The sequence below is a fragment of the Clarias gariepinus genome, chromosome 23 (assembly GCF_024256425.1).
Source record: "Clarias gariepinus isolate MV-2021 ecotype Netherlands chromosome 23, CGAR_prim_01v2, whole genome shotgun sequence".
NCBI lineage: Eukaryota > Metazoa > Chordata > Actinopteri > Siluriformes > Clariidae > Clarias > Clarias gariepinus.
Window position 1 is genome coordinate 19,671,033 of NC_071122.1, and position 14,248 is coordinate 19,685,280.

Sequence of the window (14,248 nt, forward strand, 5' to 3'; positions counted from 1 at the left end):
CCAGGTTTAAGGATTCAAATCCCTCCTCAGAGTCTGTGTGCAAGGATTTAGCATGTTCTCCCCCGTGCGCAGACATGCAGATTAGGCTAATTGGCATTCCCAGATTGCCTGTAGTGTGTGAATGAGTGTGTTACCTGCCCTAGATTAGCACCACATCCGGGGTGTACCCAGCCTTGTGCCCCAAGTTGTTATTAGGCGTACTGCACATGCTGCCTAACTGTGGCGCGTCTTAAATCGACCGTCTGGACAGAATTCAGTGAAACTTTTGTAGTGCTTACATATCTGTCTGAAGTTTAACCTGCACCATGAGTAAAATCAAAATGTTGAGTAAAAGCGATGTTCCAAATGTTAATAATATACTTTAAAATAAGCTACTAATATAAGCTACCTGCTCAATGTAAACAAACACCTGCAGAAAAGCTAAACTGAATTTATTTATTAATTGTTTTCCACATTTTCACCACTGAAAGAACAGCGCGGAAGTGGTACAAGTAAATTTTAATGCGCTGGAGTTGTTTTAAGACAAAACTTTATCTTTATACGATAAAATTTTTCGATTTCTCATCCGTGATTCTCTCTCCCATTATCGAACAGGGAGTGTGTTTGGTGTAAACATGGCGTAAGATACTCAATTTTAGACAATTTGATTTTTGTATTAATAATTTAGACAGAGAGTTCTGAAAGACACACAGACATGTAGAAGGTCTTCAACCTGAGGTAATAATAATAATAATAATAATAATATCACTGATTGATTAAAGCTAATCAGCTTATTTTTAGCATTAACCTTTGAACTCTTTCTATAACCGTCAACTACTGTACGAGCGCTAAGGATAAAGCGGTTCAGACGATGCGCGAGGGAGTGAGTTCGCGCTCAACATGTTGAGAGTCAGCTCTTATCTGGAGGCTGCGCGGCTTCTTTGGCGTTCCATATCGCAGTTCCCCATGTGCGCGCTTCAGTAGGAGGGGTGTCGCGCGCGCGGTGATGCTGAGTTCAACATCATCTCTCCGTTCCTCCACCTGCAGTCGGGGCGCGAGACGAGCCAGCACGCGGTTCTCTCTCTCTCTGTCTCTCTGATCTTAACGGAGGAATTACCGGCGATCAGAGAGGAGCTGCTTGAGTCGGGGCCGAAAATGAGAGTCTGCTTCGTTCTTCCTCTGGCGTGCGCTTTAGTCCTGAAAAGCTCCCTGGTAAGACACTCAGACATCACTGAAGTTCACGTGCGCTCCAGGAAAGCGTCACGGACTTACTATAGATTTATTCCTATTCACTTGTTTTTATTATTATTGTTTTTATTATTATTTTTTTAGCGTGTTATTTATTTATTTATTTAAACGATGCTGCTTGTACGTGCGCGTGTGTATAAATAAATAAACTAGTTTGTTAAGACCGTTAAAGGTTTATTTGTTTACCGGATCCTATTTAAAAAAACAAAACAAAACCTAAAACCTGCGCGAGTGTGCGCGTGCGGCCGGCCGTTTGCGCGTGCGGGCGCGCGCGCTGTGTGTGTATGTGTGTGTGTATATATATATATATATATATGTGTGTGGTGGAGCTGCAGTACAATGATGCGATGCTCCTGCACTTTTTTCGCCCCTCTTCATATCCCCAGCGCAGAGGATGCGGCGCGCTGTCTGCATGGTCTGCAAGCTCACCCAGTGCCGTGCATGAATAGGAAAAAAAACAAAAAATAAAACACTGCATTTGATTATCAATGCACATATGTATATATGTATATATGTATGTATGTATCTATGTATGTATGCATGCATGCATGCATGCAGCCATCCCTCCTACAGTAACTGTAGTATTATATATGATTGTAGTACCAGGGATTGATTTGCAGCTCTGCACTAGATCCCTTATTCAGCACTGTTTAAGTCATGTGTAATGCATTTAAAACGATGATGCCGATCATAACTTGCGTGCTGACGAAGCCTTTCGGAAAGCCGCAGCACCTAGAAGTATGTTCAGATGCATGGTGGGTGGCAGTCACGGCCACCGGCTCTTTTATTCTCTTTATTCCGTGAGATCGTAAAAGAAAAGGACTGAGAGATTTGCAGCTTGACTGATCAGACTGATCCGATCAAGCATCTTTTTCTTTTTCTTTTTTAAAGCCATGGTTTGGTCAATAATGTGCATCAAAAAGACATACTGTCTTGAGTTGTCTATTCAAGTGCACGTGTAGGCATACACACCCACACACCCTGTCCTGAAATGACTGCGTGCGTCTCAGACACAAAAGGTACCTGTACTTTTCTCGGTCACAAATCATGGTTTATTGAAAATCTAATTGACGTTAAGGTGCACATGTCTACAGTCCTGTTGTAGCTTTATTCTTGTTAAAAGGTTTCCTCCGTAGTGCTGTTACCTTCCCTTTTTTTCTGAATTAAAATTTTACCAGACGTGCTGATTTACTTTGCTCAGTTCCTAGCTTGTCACCGTTGATCGGCGTACACAAAGAAACATCTGTTAATGTTCCCGAAGAGGGATTTGCACCAGCGGCACGGTACAGGATCGTGGCTCCGTGCCACGAGTGCATTCCGTTTTCAACCCGCCGGCCTGCTTACGCATGCATTGTTGCTCTGTATTGGCAGAGACTGCAGCGAAGGCTTCCTCTTTACGGGTCCCTGTAGGTTCTCAACAGTTTTATAGCAGACACGGGTAATAATGCTGACATGGTTTTATCTCGGTGGAAGCCGAGCCTTTGTAGGCTTGTGATTTAACAGGTCAGTGATCAGGAATCGCTTCCTGGACCTTTACCTGTGTCATGTACTAATCTGTCATTTTACAAATCAAAGCAAAAATGCCAGTGAGATTAAATTTGAACGATTCTTTGTTACGAGATTAATGGCATGTAACATTTCTGATAGGAAAATCAAGACAGAACATTTTTTTTCAAGTACATTCAAACTCTCTATAAGGATAATCTGGGTGCGTAGAGCTGTGTCCTTGTTAATTACAACTCAGTCTTACATGACGGTCTTATAGACTATAAATGGAAAGTCAGACAGCGCTTAGAATAAAGGAAAAGCCAACCGTGGTGCGCATTAATTCTATTCATATTGTAATATGTTTATGAGTAAAGTGAATAAGTGAAGTGCTTGTCATTCACTGGTTGGCGCGCTCCGTCCTGCTTTTTGTTATCGCTGTCAGTTTGTCACATGGTGAAACTGCTAGCATTTAATTAGAAGAAAAGATCGATAAGGACGAACACCCAGGTTTTGCTGTTGGTTCTTAAAAAAACGAAAGAGCAATAGGTTCTTTTTTTTAGTCTGTGAGTCACATTAACGAGAAATCCAACATAGAAGAAATCGAGAGCCTGAATGTCAGCTCGACTGGGTGGAGAATTACAAGATGGCAGGGTGTACGGAAAAGGACAGCGCAAAATACTAAAGTTAGAGATGAGGGGAGAAAATTGGTGATTTTTTGATTTGGCAATTCATGTACTTATCATCACCGAATTGATTTTTTGGAAAAAAAAATTTATGCGTTTATGTTTAATTTTAATGTGCTGAAATGTTGCAGTTCCTCTATAATCCTACAGGTGGTGCGATTTAAACTATTTACACACTGGCAAGCAGCACTGCATCCAGTGTCGTAGGTACAAATTATTTGCTAAGTTTTTCTTTAAACCGTGTATACAAAATAGTGATAATTACTTAATCGCAATACAAATCGAATCAGCATCGAGGTATCATGATCATATCGTATGGGGCGGGCCATGGTGAGCAGTGTGGGTAGTATGGGACACCGGTAACTTGTTCGGTGTTGTGCATAAGTCTTGAGCCACACCTCATTTCTTTATGTTGTGCTTCCAAAAAGGTGGACTTTCTTGTGTTTTCAATGTAGTCTTGAGGAATAGTTCTCCAGGCTTCCTGATGGACTTTTTCGTCTCTCGTTTTCACGTGAATCATTTAGGCATAAAAACTTTAGGCATGAACAGTGAGAAACAGGTGCAGATGGTGACAGATGATCAGGCCGGTGATTAGTGTACTGATGATGCCGAATGCTAAGTGGTTGGACTCAGTGCAGACGAGAGGGGAAATGAGGTCGCTGCTGAGGTTGTTACATAAACAAGCCTCATTTTAATTGTATCTTTAGGCACTTGTTAATTATCAATATATATGCAAGCTTCTCAGCGAGGATTTTGCTTTACTCTTATCTTTCCTCAGGGGAGTGCTGAGGGTTTGATCCTGGATCGATGCAGACCCGGATTCTCCCAGAACTTCTACACCGTCTTTATCCCACAGGAGCAGCTGCAGGGCCAGAGCATTGTGAAAGGTAAGAGCCTGCAGTGTGTTTAATGAGTCAGGCGTTCTCGTGTGGGTGTTCTTTGGTGTTGCCCACAGAGCTTTCTGCAACAGGTCTGTTTTCTTCACACATGGATGCCTTTTCTCTTTCTGCTCTTCTCTCTCTCTCTCTCTCTCTCTCTCTCTCTCTGCCTTGCACTGGCATCCACTTAAAGCTATTGTGAAATCATTCACTCTGAGCACACTGCATAATGTGCATATGTTGTTCATAAACAGAGCCATTTTTCTGGCAGGTCTGACAAAACCCTCAGCTGATGATTCCACATATTGCATACCAAACGCGCACATTCATTTTGCGGCAGACGCAAAATCGTTGGGGTTGATATGCGGTATTTTTTTTTTTGTTATCGACTACGCTAGGCCGTGCTCATATAAAGCAACCGAGAAAGTCTCGGCTTTTGTACCGTTTACAATTAACACAGTTATAATTCTGTTTTTATTACATTATCGCACCAAATGAGGCGCTGTAAAAAATATAATCCACATTAAATGAGCAGTCGAGCAGCGAGCGTGGCTGTCTATAGTCAGGAAAATTAAATCTTCTGTTCATCTCCCGCTGTGTATATTTGTTAGCGAATCCCCCCTCCTTCACTTCTCTCTCCTTCATCCGTCGTGTCGCGAGCGCAATACAGTAGCTCCCCCCTTCTGCCGTCTTTTCACTAAGTCTAAATAGAGAATTAATGAACATAAATATTCAGCACACAGCAAAAGCTTCAGTAATTTCAGCTCTACCGAACGTTTGCTCGTTCATCAAACTGGATACGGATTAATTCCTTCGTAAATCATTGACTGGGGGTATTTACACAACGAATGGGTTAGTTATTGGACTGGAGAGTTCAGAAAGTTTGTATTCTACAAGATTTACCACATTTAAGTTGATGCAAACCTCAGTTGATCGGCTTTGACAAAATTATACAACATATACTGCCAATATGAAATGGTTTGTCTTACGGCTGCACGATTTGATTTGCAAACTATTGATTGAAATAGTTGATACACATTTAACTATATTTAACTATTAATTGGACCCCTTCGCAATCTATCGTATTTATCTAGACTAAGACCAAACAATAGGGCAAAATATCTAATTTATATTTATTTATTTATCACCTTAAAAGCATTTACTTTATTCTATTCTATACTTTATTATTCTACATACCTTCCACACTATACAAATGTTACCTGTCAATAATAATAATTCATGCAGCCTTTTAAGATTTAATAATTGCACCTCTCCGTATCTCTACTCCCATATCATTGTACAATCATTTGTGCAAACAAGAATTTTATAAAATGTGGTGGTTGTTTTTTTTTAATCCAAAAGAACGTCCATAAGTCATAAGAACCTGGAGGCGGAGCTAAAGTCAGTCCGTGGAAACGCTGCCGTGGATGAGCTACATTGCTGGACCGTGTAACACATGTTGTGCTTAGGAGGCGCTCTTTCACCATTTATTGCGTTTTCAGCCTATCAGATCTGAGTTTTTTTTTTTTTAGTTCAGTTTGGTTTGGTTCTAAAACCTGCTGGAAGGTTTGAATTGGTTTGCTCCATGGAAACATTTGTGCACAATTTAACAAGAATCAGTGGCTCAGGCAGCAAAGGCTCTAGGTTGCAATATGTACAGTTTTTCAATACATTTTTTGAAAAACTTTTGAGGTAATGAATATATTGGCTTTTAGTGAGATTATTTTATTCAATTATTTGATGCTAGCCTAGGTAGATATGTTTGAATACAATATGATGAATTTAATATTTAAATATTGCAGTTTAAATCACAATCAAAATGTCTCAAAATAATCACAATGTGTTTTTTTTAAATCAAATAATTTGGCTCTATTTTACAAATGAGTGTCAAAAATTCTGTTGGACCAATCCAGTGTTCATGTAGTGCATACACGCTTTTCAGAATTAAGTCTCATTTTCACTATGTGGCGCCACTGTTGCACGATGCTTCACACAAATCAGCTGCATAAACGATTTTGTCAAAAAGCTCAAGCCAGTCATAGTATGTCATATAATGTTGCTTATAGTGGACAATGGGTTTAAACTTAAGGTACCTGGTTTGTCTCTGCTGTAGTTTAATACTTTAATGCTGCCGTATTGGATGTTATTGGAAATGTATTGTGTATCCTTAGCCTTAGTTGTTCGGAATCTGTTTTACAGCCTGGAGTTTGTATTCCTGGCAACTGTCTGGTGACGTCTGCTTGCGTTGATGCATGCGATGGCTCTCTCTCCGCTAGCATTGTCTAAACAGGACACAATCAGAATGTTTTCCCTACTGCTGATGAACAGACATGTCAGACTGGCATAATCACATGGTAAATTTTGCGCACCCTAAAGAGGACACTGCTTTGCACCTCCAGGGCCCAGGTTTGATTCCCATCTCAGGTCTGTGTGCATGGAGTTTGCATGTTCTCCTCATGCTTGGTGGGTTTCCTCCAGGTGCTCTTGTTTCTCCCACCAGTCCGAAGACATGCAGATTGGGATAAGCTGTGTTCCTGAATTGTGTAATAGTAGTGTATGAATGAGCGTGTGTACGTGTGTGCCCTGCAATAGATTGGCATCCTGTCCAGGTCGTAACCCGCCTCCTGATGGTTCGTTGGATGGGTACGTTGTGGCACCTGCTACAGTAATCCAGTCCAAGCTATTTTTTTTATAGGTACCAGTTTCATCATTTTATCCATCATAAAATACTTAAAAAAAAAAAAACTAGAACTGAGCTCTGGTCAAAAGCTGGGTCGTCTTTAAGATTTCTGCAGAGAGGATAAGAGTTAGTTTGCAGTCCAGTAAATATTTTCCAGTCAAGGACAAATCTTCGTTTCTCCCTGAACCTCGTCGGCGCCGCCATTGATTCCGGTTCAATAGTTTTGATGGAACAGATTCCAGACAGCAAATGAGAGGCATAAAGGTTTACGTGCTGTAGCCTTTCTGAATACAAAATAATCAATTATTTTGTTTACAATGGGCCAGGATATTTCGACGAAGCCTTAATAGATATTTTGAACTAGTGGTCATGATCTTAAATATTTTCTTTATTCAGAGCGAACAGGGCTTTCGAACAGAGGTGTGGTGTCGGATATCGCCGCGCTGTGCTTTCAGAAAGATCCTCATAAATATTGTACAGTCGTTTAAGTCTCCAGTGTTGTAGACCGCAGGTTTTTGATTAAGGTGGAGAAGCTCGGGATATTTTTAGGGCGACTGGCACTAATCGGGGAAGGAGGGGTCATCGCCGAGCTTGTGATGATGATAATGCAGCATAACCCAGAAGCGTCACAGGGGAGAGTAATGGGCCAGGTGGTGTGCGAGCAAGGAAACAGGCTGAAAACCTGTGCACTTATTCCTGCCCTGCTTCTGTTGTCTTCTTTTAGGGTTTATGTACAGGACATAGGGGATACTGTATACAAACACACAGTCTGATATGATTCCTTATATGTAATCTAATCTATCCAATATGCAATATAAGATTATTATTATTATCTAATCAGCCATCATATTGTATGTGTGAAAGACTGGAATCGGACACGAGACCAGGCTGAGCCATGTGGACAGAATTGGAAATGAATCGTCACGATTCCTGTCAAGCTGTTGACCTTCGTTTGTGTGATTGTATGTACAGTATTAGTATTTGTTTCCGGGTCTAGATGACCAAGTGCGATGTTGACCTTCATCATATGTTTTGATGAAGACCTGTATACAAATTTAATACCCAGTCAATAAGCTTAAAGCCTTAAGTAAGTAGACAACAGCATGATTTCCTCCATAGCGAACGTATATAGTTTTCCGAACTGCATATAGAGGAAAGTGAAAAGCGTTTTCCCAGGTCGGCACACATATGAACTTCAGGTTGATGCAGCAAAAACATCCCCGAGCTATTTCGCTATAGCCTATTAAAATTCTCTATAATATTGTCTCGCTGTTTTTTTCCCCCTTTTCAGTAAGTCTGTAACCCCTACTCTTTATTCTCTTGCTTTCTCTGCTGGTGCATATTATCTGAGAAGCATAAGTAATTTTGTTGTGAACAAAAAGAAAACCTAAGTAACTTCATCATCACGAATATGAACGTTATTAATTCGAGCTTTATTCCTTGACCATTGTACTTGGTAACACAAGCTACTCAGTTACTGTACTTAAGTATTTCTTTCATTTATCTCTTCTTTACTTGAGTATTTTCCGTATCCTTTCCATATGATACATTTTACTTCTACCCAATACATTTTTTTCTGGCCAAAAAAAACCCTGTACTTTTACTTCCTACATTTTTAACAGAGATTAGTTACTTTTGAGATGACAATTGGTTAGTGCGTCAAAGTGATTGACAGTTACCTAGGCAACGACTCCCACTTGCTTGGACTCTGGTAATCCCACTCGCTTTGACTCCATAATATTGTGAAGCTGCTTTGAGACATGAGCATTGTTAAAAGCGCTATACAAATGAAATTTAGGAACCGATTTAGCTTATTAGCTAACATGCTAAGCTTGAGAATTCTTAAAGTTTGCTTTGTGTTTCATGCTAATAATGATACCTTCTTTTTTTTGTAACAAACTTATAATTATAACGTTTCCCCGTAGCCTTATTGTATTCTGTATGCTGGTAGAATGCCTATGTGTAATTGCGTAAACTACTTGTGTTATACAGAGTAGCAACAGGTGTAGCAACCTGCTAGCTAAGATACCGAAGTAATGAAAGACGGCAGCAACGCTATCCGCCAATTGTTAAAATGTCAATTTCAGTTGTGTTTAAAATATCAATATAAATACACATCCCAAAAAAATCTTATCTTTTCGGACTGCTTGTACTTTTGTACTTAAAGTACGTTTTAGAGCATGTATTTAGTACCTTGGTGGCATGGTAGCGCAGTGGTTAGCACTGTCACCTTGTACCTCCGGATTTGATTTCTGGAGTTTGTTCTTCCAGTGCTTGGTGGGTTTCCTCCGGTTACTCTGGTTTCCCCCCCCTTAGTCCAAACACCTGCAGATTAGACTAATTGGTGTTTCCAAAATGCGGTGTGAATGTTGACCGAAGGTTCTACCATGGTTGTAAAATTGGAATAAATACAATGGTCACCACTGGCCTCCATCGTCCCTAGCTGGACTACAGAAGTTCCCAGTTAGAGGGATGGCTAGATTAAGTACTTCAGTTTGAGTATAAGTATTTGAAGTGTTATTTGTAATGGAGTATATTTTTAGGCAAGTACTTTTACTGAAATGTTGAGTTTGTGTACTTCTTCCAACTCTGGGTTACACCAGCGGCAGGCAGATTAGATTAGTTTTGCTTCTTTAATCCACTCAGAAACATTCAGCTTCCTGGTAGCCCACCTGCTATCTTCATGGTAACAGTTCTACTCGTAATGCATTGCATCTTAAACCAGGCACATTCTGATCACCGATGCGTGGACATCTTCCGATTTCCGAGCCCCGTTGAGAAGTGATAAGCCATAAAAAAAGAGAAGGTATTCCTGTGACTGCACAGTGGTGCGTAAAGCTTTACCTTGTACGGCGCGCTGGATCATACCCCTCGGAGTTTAATAGCGAGCAAGAGAGAGAAGGAGGAAGAGATACACCGATAGTCACTTTAGGACAAATTGATTTTGAGCGGCACTTCCCCCTCCTGGAGAGGAGCTCTTAAAGGCTACTGTCAGAACACATTCAGGAGAACATCTGTGATGCATTTCACACCTTAACCTCTTGATAACTGCTGCAGCGGCATCACTGGAAGTTCAAAAGCCATAGTTTTTAATTCGATGCGAAGGGTGTTTACAGCCTCGGGGTGATGGTTCATACATTGGTTGCTAGGGTTGGCTAGGTAGAGATACACACGACCGTTCTAATAACCTAATGAAACATTCGAAACATTGAAGCAGTTGGAAGGTGAGTGAGTAAATGAGATTTTTAAAGTGTTTTTAAAGTGTGAGAAAACCCACTTTTGTCCATTTTAGCACAACTCAATCCAACGTAGCTAGCGAAATCTTGAAAAGAATGAGCCTAATAGCCTAAATGGACAATTAGCTTTTCCGGGCCATTATGTAGTCCATTAATCTTAATATTGAAATCAGGGAAACATAAACAGAGATAAACGGAATGTTCTATGATGCTTACCCTGAGTGAGCCTTATGTGATTGTCCATACACAATCATACACTGCCCTGCTGTCCACTGAGTTAATATTACATTATTGTACATGAAAAAAACACCTCTACAACACTGAATGTTGCCTTTTTTTTTGCACACTCGGACTATTTCTCACTTAATCACCATCTATACCACCTTATACTGTATTCAGGGCCGCGAGGTGGGGGTTGGGGGGAGAGGATGAAGTCTTTTCCAGGAGACTTGACGGGGTACACCACAATTTGGCGAACACCAATTAGCCTAATCTGCAGCTCTTTGGACTGTTGGAGAAAACCAAAGTCCCTGGATGAAACCCAGCAAGCACAGGGAGAACATGCAAACTCCATGCACACAGAGACGGGAATCGAACCCGGACCCTGGAGGTGCTAAGTGACGGTGCTAACCACTACAGCACCTGTTGTGTAGCATAATTTACAACATGGTTGTGTATGGCTAACTGGGAAAGAAAAGAGCTAAATTTGTTGTAAATACATCATAACTTGAACCTGTTAAGCTGAGCGGAATGAGGGTTGTGGATTTTGGCTTCAATAACTTGCATGGCTTTGTTCTTGTGTTCTGGGTGACTAACTTTACAGTCGGTGTGCAAGGCAGGGCCAATTAATGATGACAAAAACCTACAGTATGATAATGTACTAACATGCGTCTCGAGCATTGTACTATGAGCTTGACCCGATCATTAATCGATTATTGATTGATTTATTCAAATAGTTGATAGATTATGGGATTGTTACAGACTCCCATCCCCAGTCAGGTATAATAATTGCATAAAGAAAATGACAGACTTTGCACCAAAGAACAACTACCATGCTCCATTTTTTTTATTCATTTGTTTATTTAGAGTTACACCTTCAATGTGACTTAAGTTAGTAAAAAGCAAGAACAGTTTTACGATGCATTTTCAATATCAGGGTGAGTTTTAACGACTCAGAACACATTCCCCCCTCCCGCAAGAGAAGCACGCTGCCTCTGTGATGTCCGAGTTGTTTAAATATAGACCTAATAACGTTCTGCAGCACGCAATGGTTTTCAGTTTTATTGCTTGTGTCATATTTTTAATAGGAAATCAAAGGGGGGGGGGAAATCAATATTACATATGGGTGTGTTGTACTTATTTTTGTATCTGTATCGAAAGTGCGCCTGGAATTGGTTGTTGGTATCAATGCAGGCTGGTTAGACTTTTTCAATGACTGATTCTCTGTGTTCTTCCTGAGGCAGACCTTTTAAAGTAAAAAGCACCAAGTACTGCGCCAGCAAAGAGCATTGCATTCTTTTCTAACTAAGAGCAGAAACAAGATCCCACTTGAGAGACACAAAACAGGAAGGCTGTAACTTTAGGCATTAATGCATTTGCTGAGATTTTGTCTTGTGATTATGTACGGTTCGTTTTTTTTAACAAAAGAAATGATTTTGCACAAGGCTCCTGCAGCCCAGAACTGCTACTTCGACTTTATAGACTTCCTTGGAGTTTGCTGTGCCGCTTACTTCAGAGTAAAGTCACATGGGTTCTTCCCCGAGAGCATCGCTTTCTTCCCTCTGTACAACAGTAGAAACAAGATCCCACTTGCGAGAAGAAACAACTGACGAGAAGGACCTTCTGTCCTCTCGCCCTCTCTTCTTGTCTTCTTTGTGTGTTTCCACCCCATCCTGCCGTACCCAGTGCCAGATAACAGCCTCATTATCCAGCACATCTCTGTGTCTAGCTGAGCCTCGCCTGGACCGGGCCCCTGGTTGGGCATTGCTCATTAGAATGACACTCCTGGCAGTTTTTTTTTTTTTTTTTTTAACTTTATTTTTTTTTGCCTAGCATGAAAAAACAACAGGGTTCGGGGTGTTTTTTTCACCTTAAATAACTTTAGGCATTCATGTCTTTGATGTGCTAAACAACACGTTGTCTTAGGGTCAGATTTTTTGGGGAGGTGTTAGTTGTGCAAATACTAACCACATGATTATCAAAGAATTAAGGACATGGAAGTGTTAAGTGGTTGATTCAGACTGAAAATAAAACTTCAGGTGTAGGTGAGGTTATCTGGTGAAAAGTGTGTAAATCATGATCAATAATGGAATATAGAAAATAGAGGTTTGGTTATATATACGGTATGCGACGAAATATTCAGTGCTGAAACTCGCGCATTTCGGACCTGCATTTGCGTTTGTAAACAAGACACGCGTGTTCCCGGTAGTGAAAAGGAAGTTGTGTTGTGCTTTTGTTGTTAGACATGGGTCTCTCGATGGAGGAAAAAGTATTCATAGCTGTGTATTATTTTTTTTATACAGAATTGGTTGTTATTGGGGACCGAGTTTAATCCCTTGTCCTTCCCAAACCTGTCCCATTCCCCCGATCTTACACCACCTGATGCCTACTTGTGGGGAACGTTAAAGGAGAGTGTGTTCAGCTGTGAAGATCCACCATGAACTGTTCCTCTATTACGCGAGCAAATCGTCTCCTTTTGCAGGATTCCGCCGCAATCTTTGTTAAGAAACTGCGTAAACGATATAAGCACAGCCAACAGCGAGGCGATGCACACACACCTTGAACACTTATAGCCCATTATGCATACCATTGTAAATCGACACGCTAATAATGTGTATATTAGTTTCGATCAGGAGAAATAAACTCATAGACGTGAACAAGGTAATAATGTCCGTCTGTTCATTTCAGTTGTGTATATTTGGGCGCATACTGTATTTTGACCGCTGTGGCTACACTGATACAAGAGAGACAAATAACAGTCAGAGCAAACTCGAGTAAATCCCAGTTCATAAATTGAGGAACGATGCATGAGGTGCCAACTTTATCTAGGTGACCTTTGAAACATGACAAAGGCTTTATTTGTTCCATATACAAGCGGTGTTCAAGTCAAACCAGGACCTTCTCACGAATGAAGGCGATTGACATTTACAGAAGACTTCAAGTGCAGAACTGTGATGAGAATCCTAGCCGCAGTAAAACATTTAAATGGTGACAACATTTTAAGGAATGCAGTACGTCCGTGAGGTGGCTCGGATTCCACTGCAGACGTTCTCGTGAACATTCAGCAAATGCATGTAGTCTGAGCATAGCTCAGGTGGACTGGTAAAACTGTCAACCTTGATGGTATCCAAGCACTAGTAAGAGAAGTGCATTAGTCTCACATATCCCTGCTATCTGTTTTCACCCAGATGAGGATGGGTTCCCTGTTGAGTCTGGTTCCTTTTAAGGCTTCTTCCTGTTGCCATCTCAGGGAGTTTTTCCTTTCCACTGTCGCCGTCGTCCTGGGCTTGCTCATCAGTCTTATCATTTTGATTCATACACATTCACATTCCATACAAACTTAAATATTTCTTTTGATTCTGTGAGGCTGCTTTGCGACAATGTTAATAGTTAAAAGCGCTATACAACTTAGTGTCGCAAGGGATTATATAGACAAGTAAAGAGAGTTTTTACTTCTTGTAAGTGTACTCTGCCCGCACATTAAAAGTCCCAGTTTGACTTGAACGACCTGGGTTAACTAAGGGTTAAGAAACCCTATTCTTATTTTTAGTAACCCGGACGCCTAACAGTTATGCCGACGCTGCCATTGCTGGGTATTTGTCTCAGTCCATGCACAGACGTGATAAAATCAAAGCACACATTGGTATTTATCAAATATAAACGTAAACGCTCCACTGCAAGTGCTTTTCTCTGATGATGTCTGAAAATCACTTATGGAGCAAGCGTAACTCTTCCAAACCAACTCGGCGATTCCCTTGATCGTTTCAAGATGGCTGTATATTCCGAAGAATACCCGAAAATAAACCTGTCACGCCGTGAGAAAGCCTAATAAAAACT

At 40.8% G+C, this 14,248-nt stretch overlaps 1 protein-coding gene across 1 annotated transcript in view; it reads left to right on the forward strand.

The window, feature by feature from the left end:
* The first annotated feature begins 1,038 nt into the window (after positions 1 to 1,038).
* Positions 1,039 to 14,248, forward strand: part of cdh4 (cadherin 4, type 1, R-cadherin (retinal)) — a 266,054-nt gene continuing 252,844 nt past the window's right edge. Inside the window, exons 1-2 of the mRNA XM_053483828.1 lie at positions 1,039 to 1,191; positions 4,177 to 4,285. Of these exons, the coding sequence (XP_053339803.1) occupies positions 1,135 to 1,191; positions 4,177 to 4,285 (166 nt within the window). The 5' untranslated portion in view covers positions 1,039 to 1,134. The remainder of the gene's footprint in view (positions 1,192 to 4,176; positions 4,286 to 14,248) is intronic.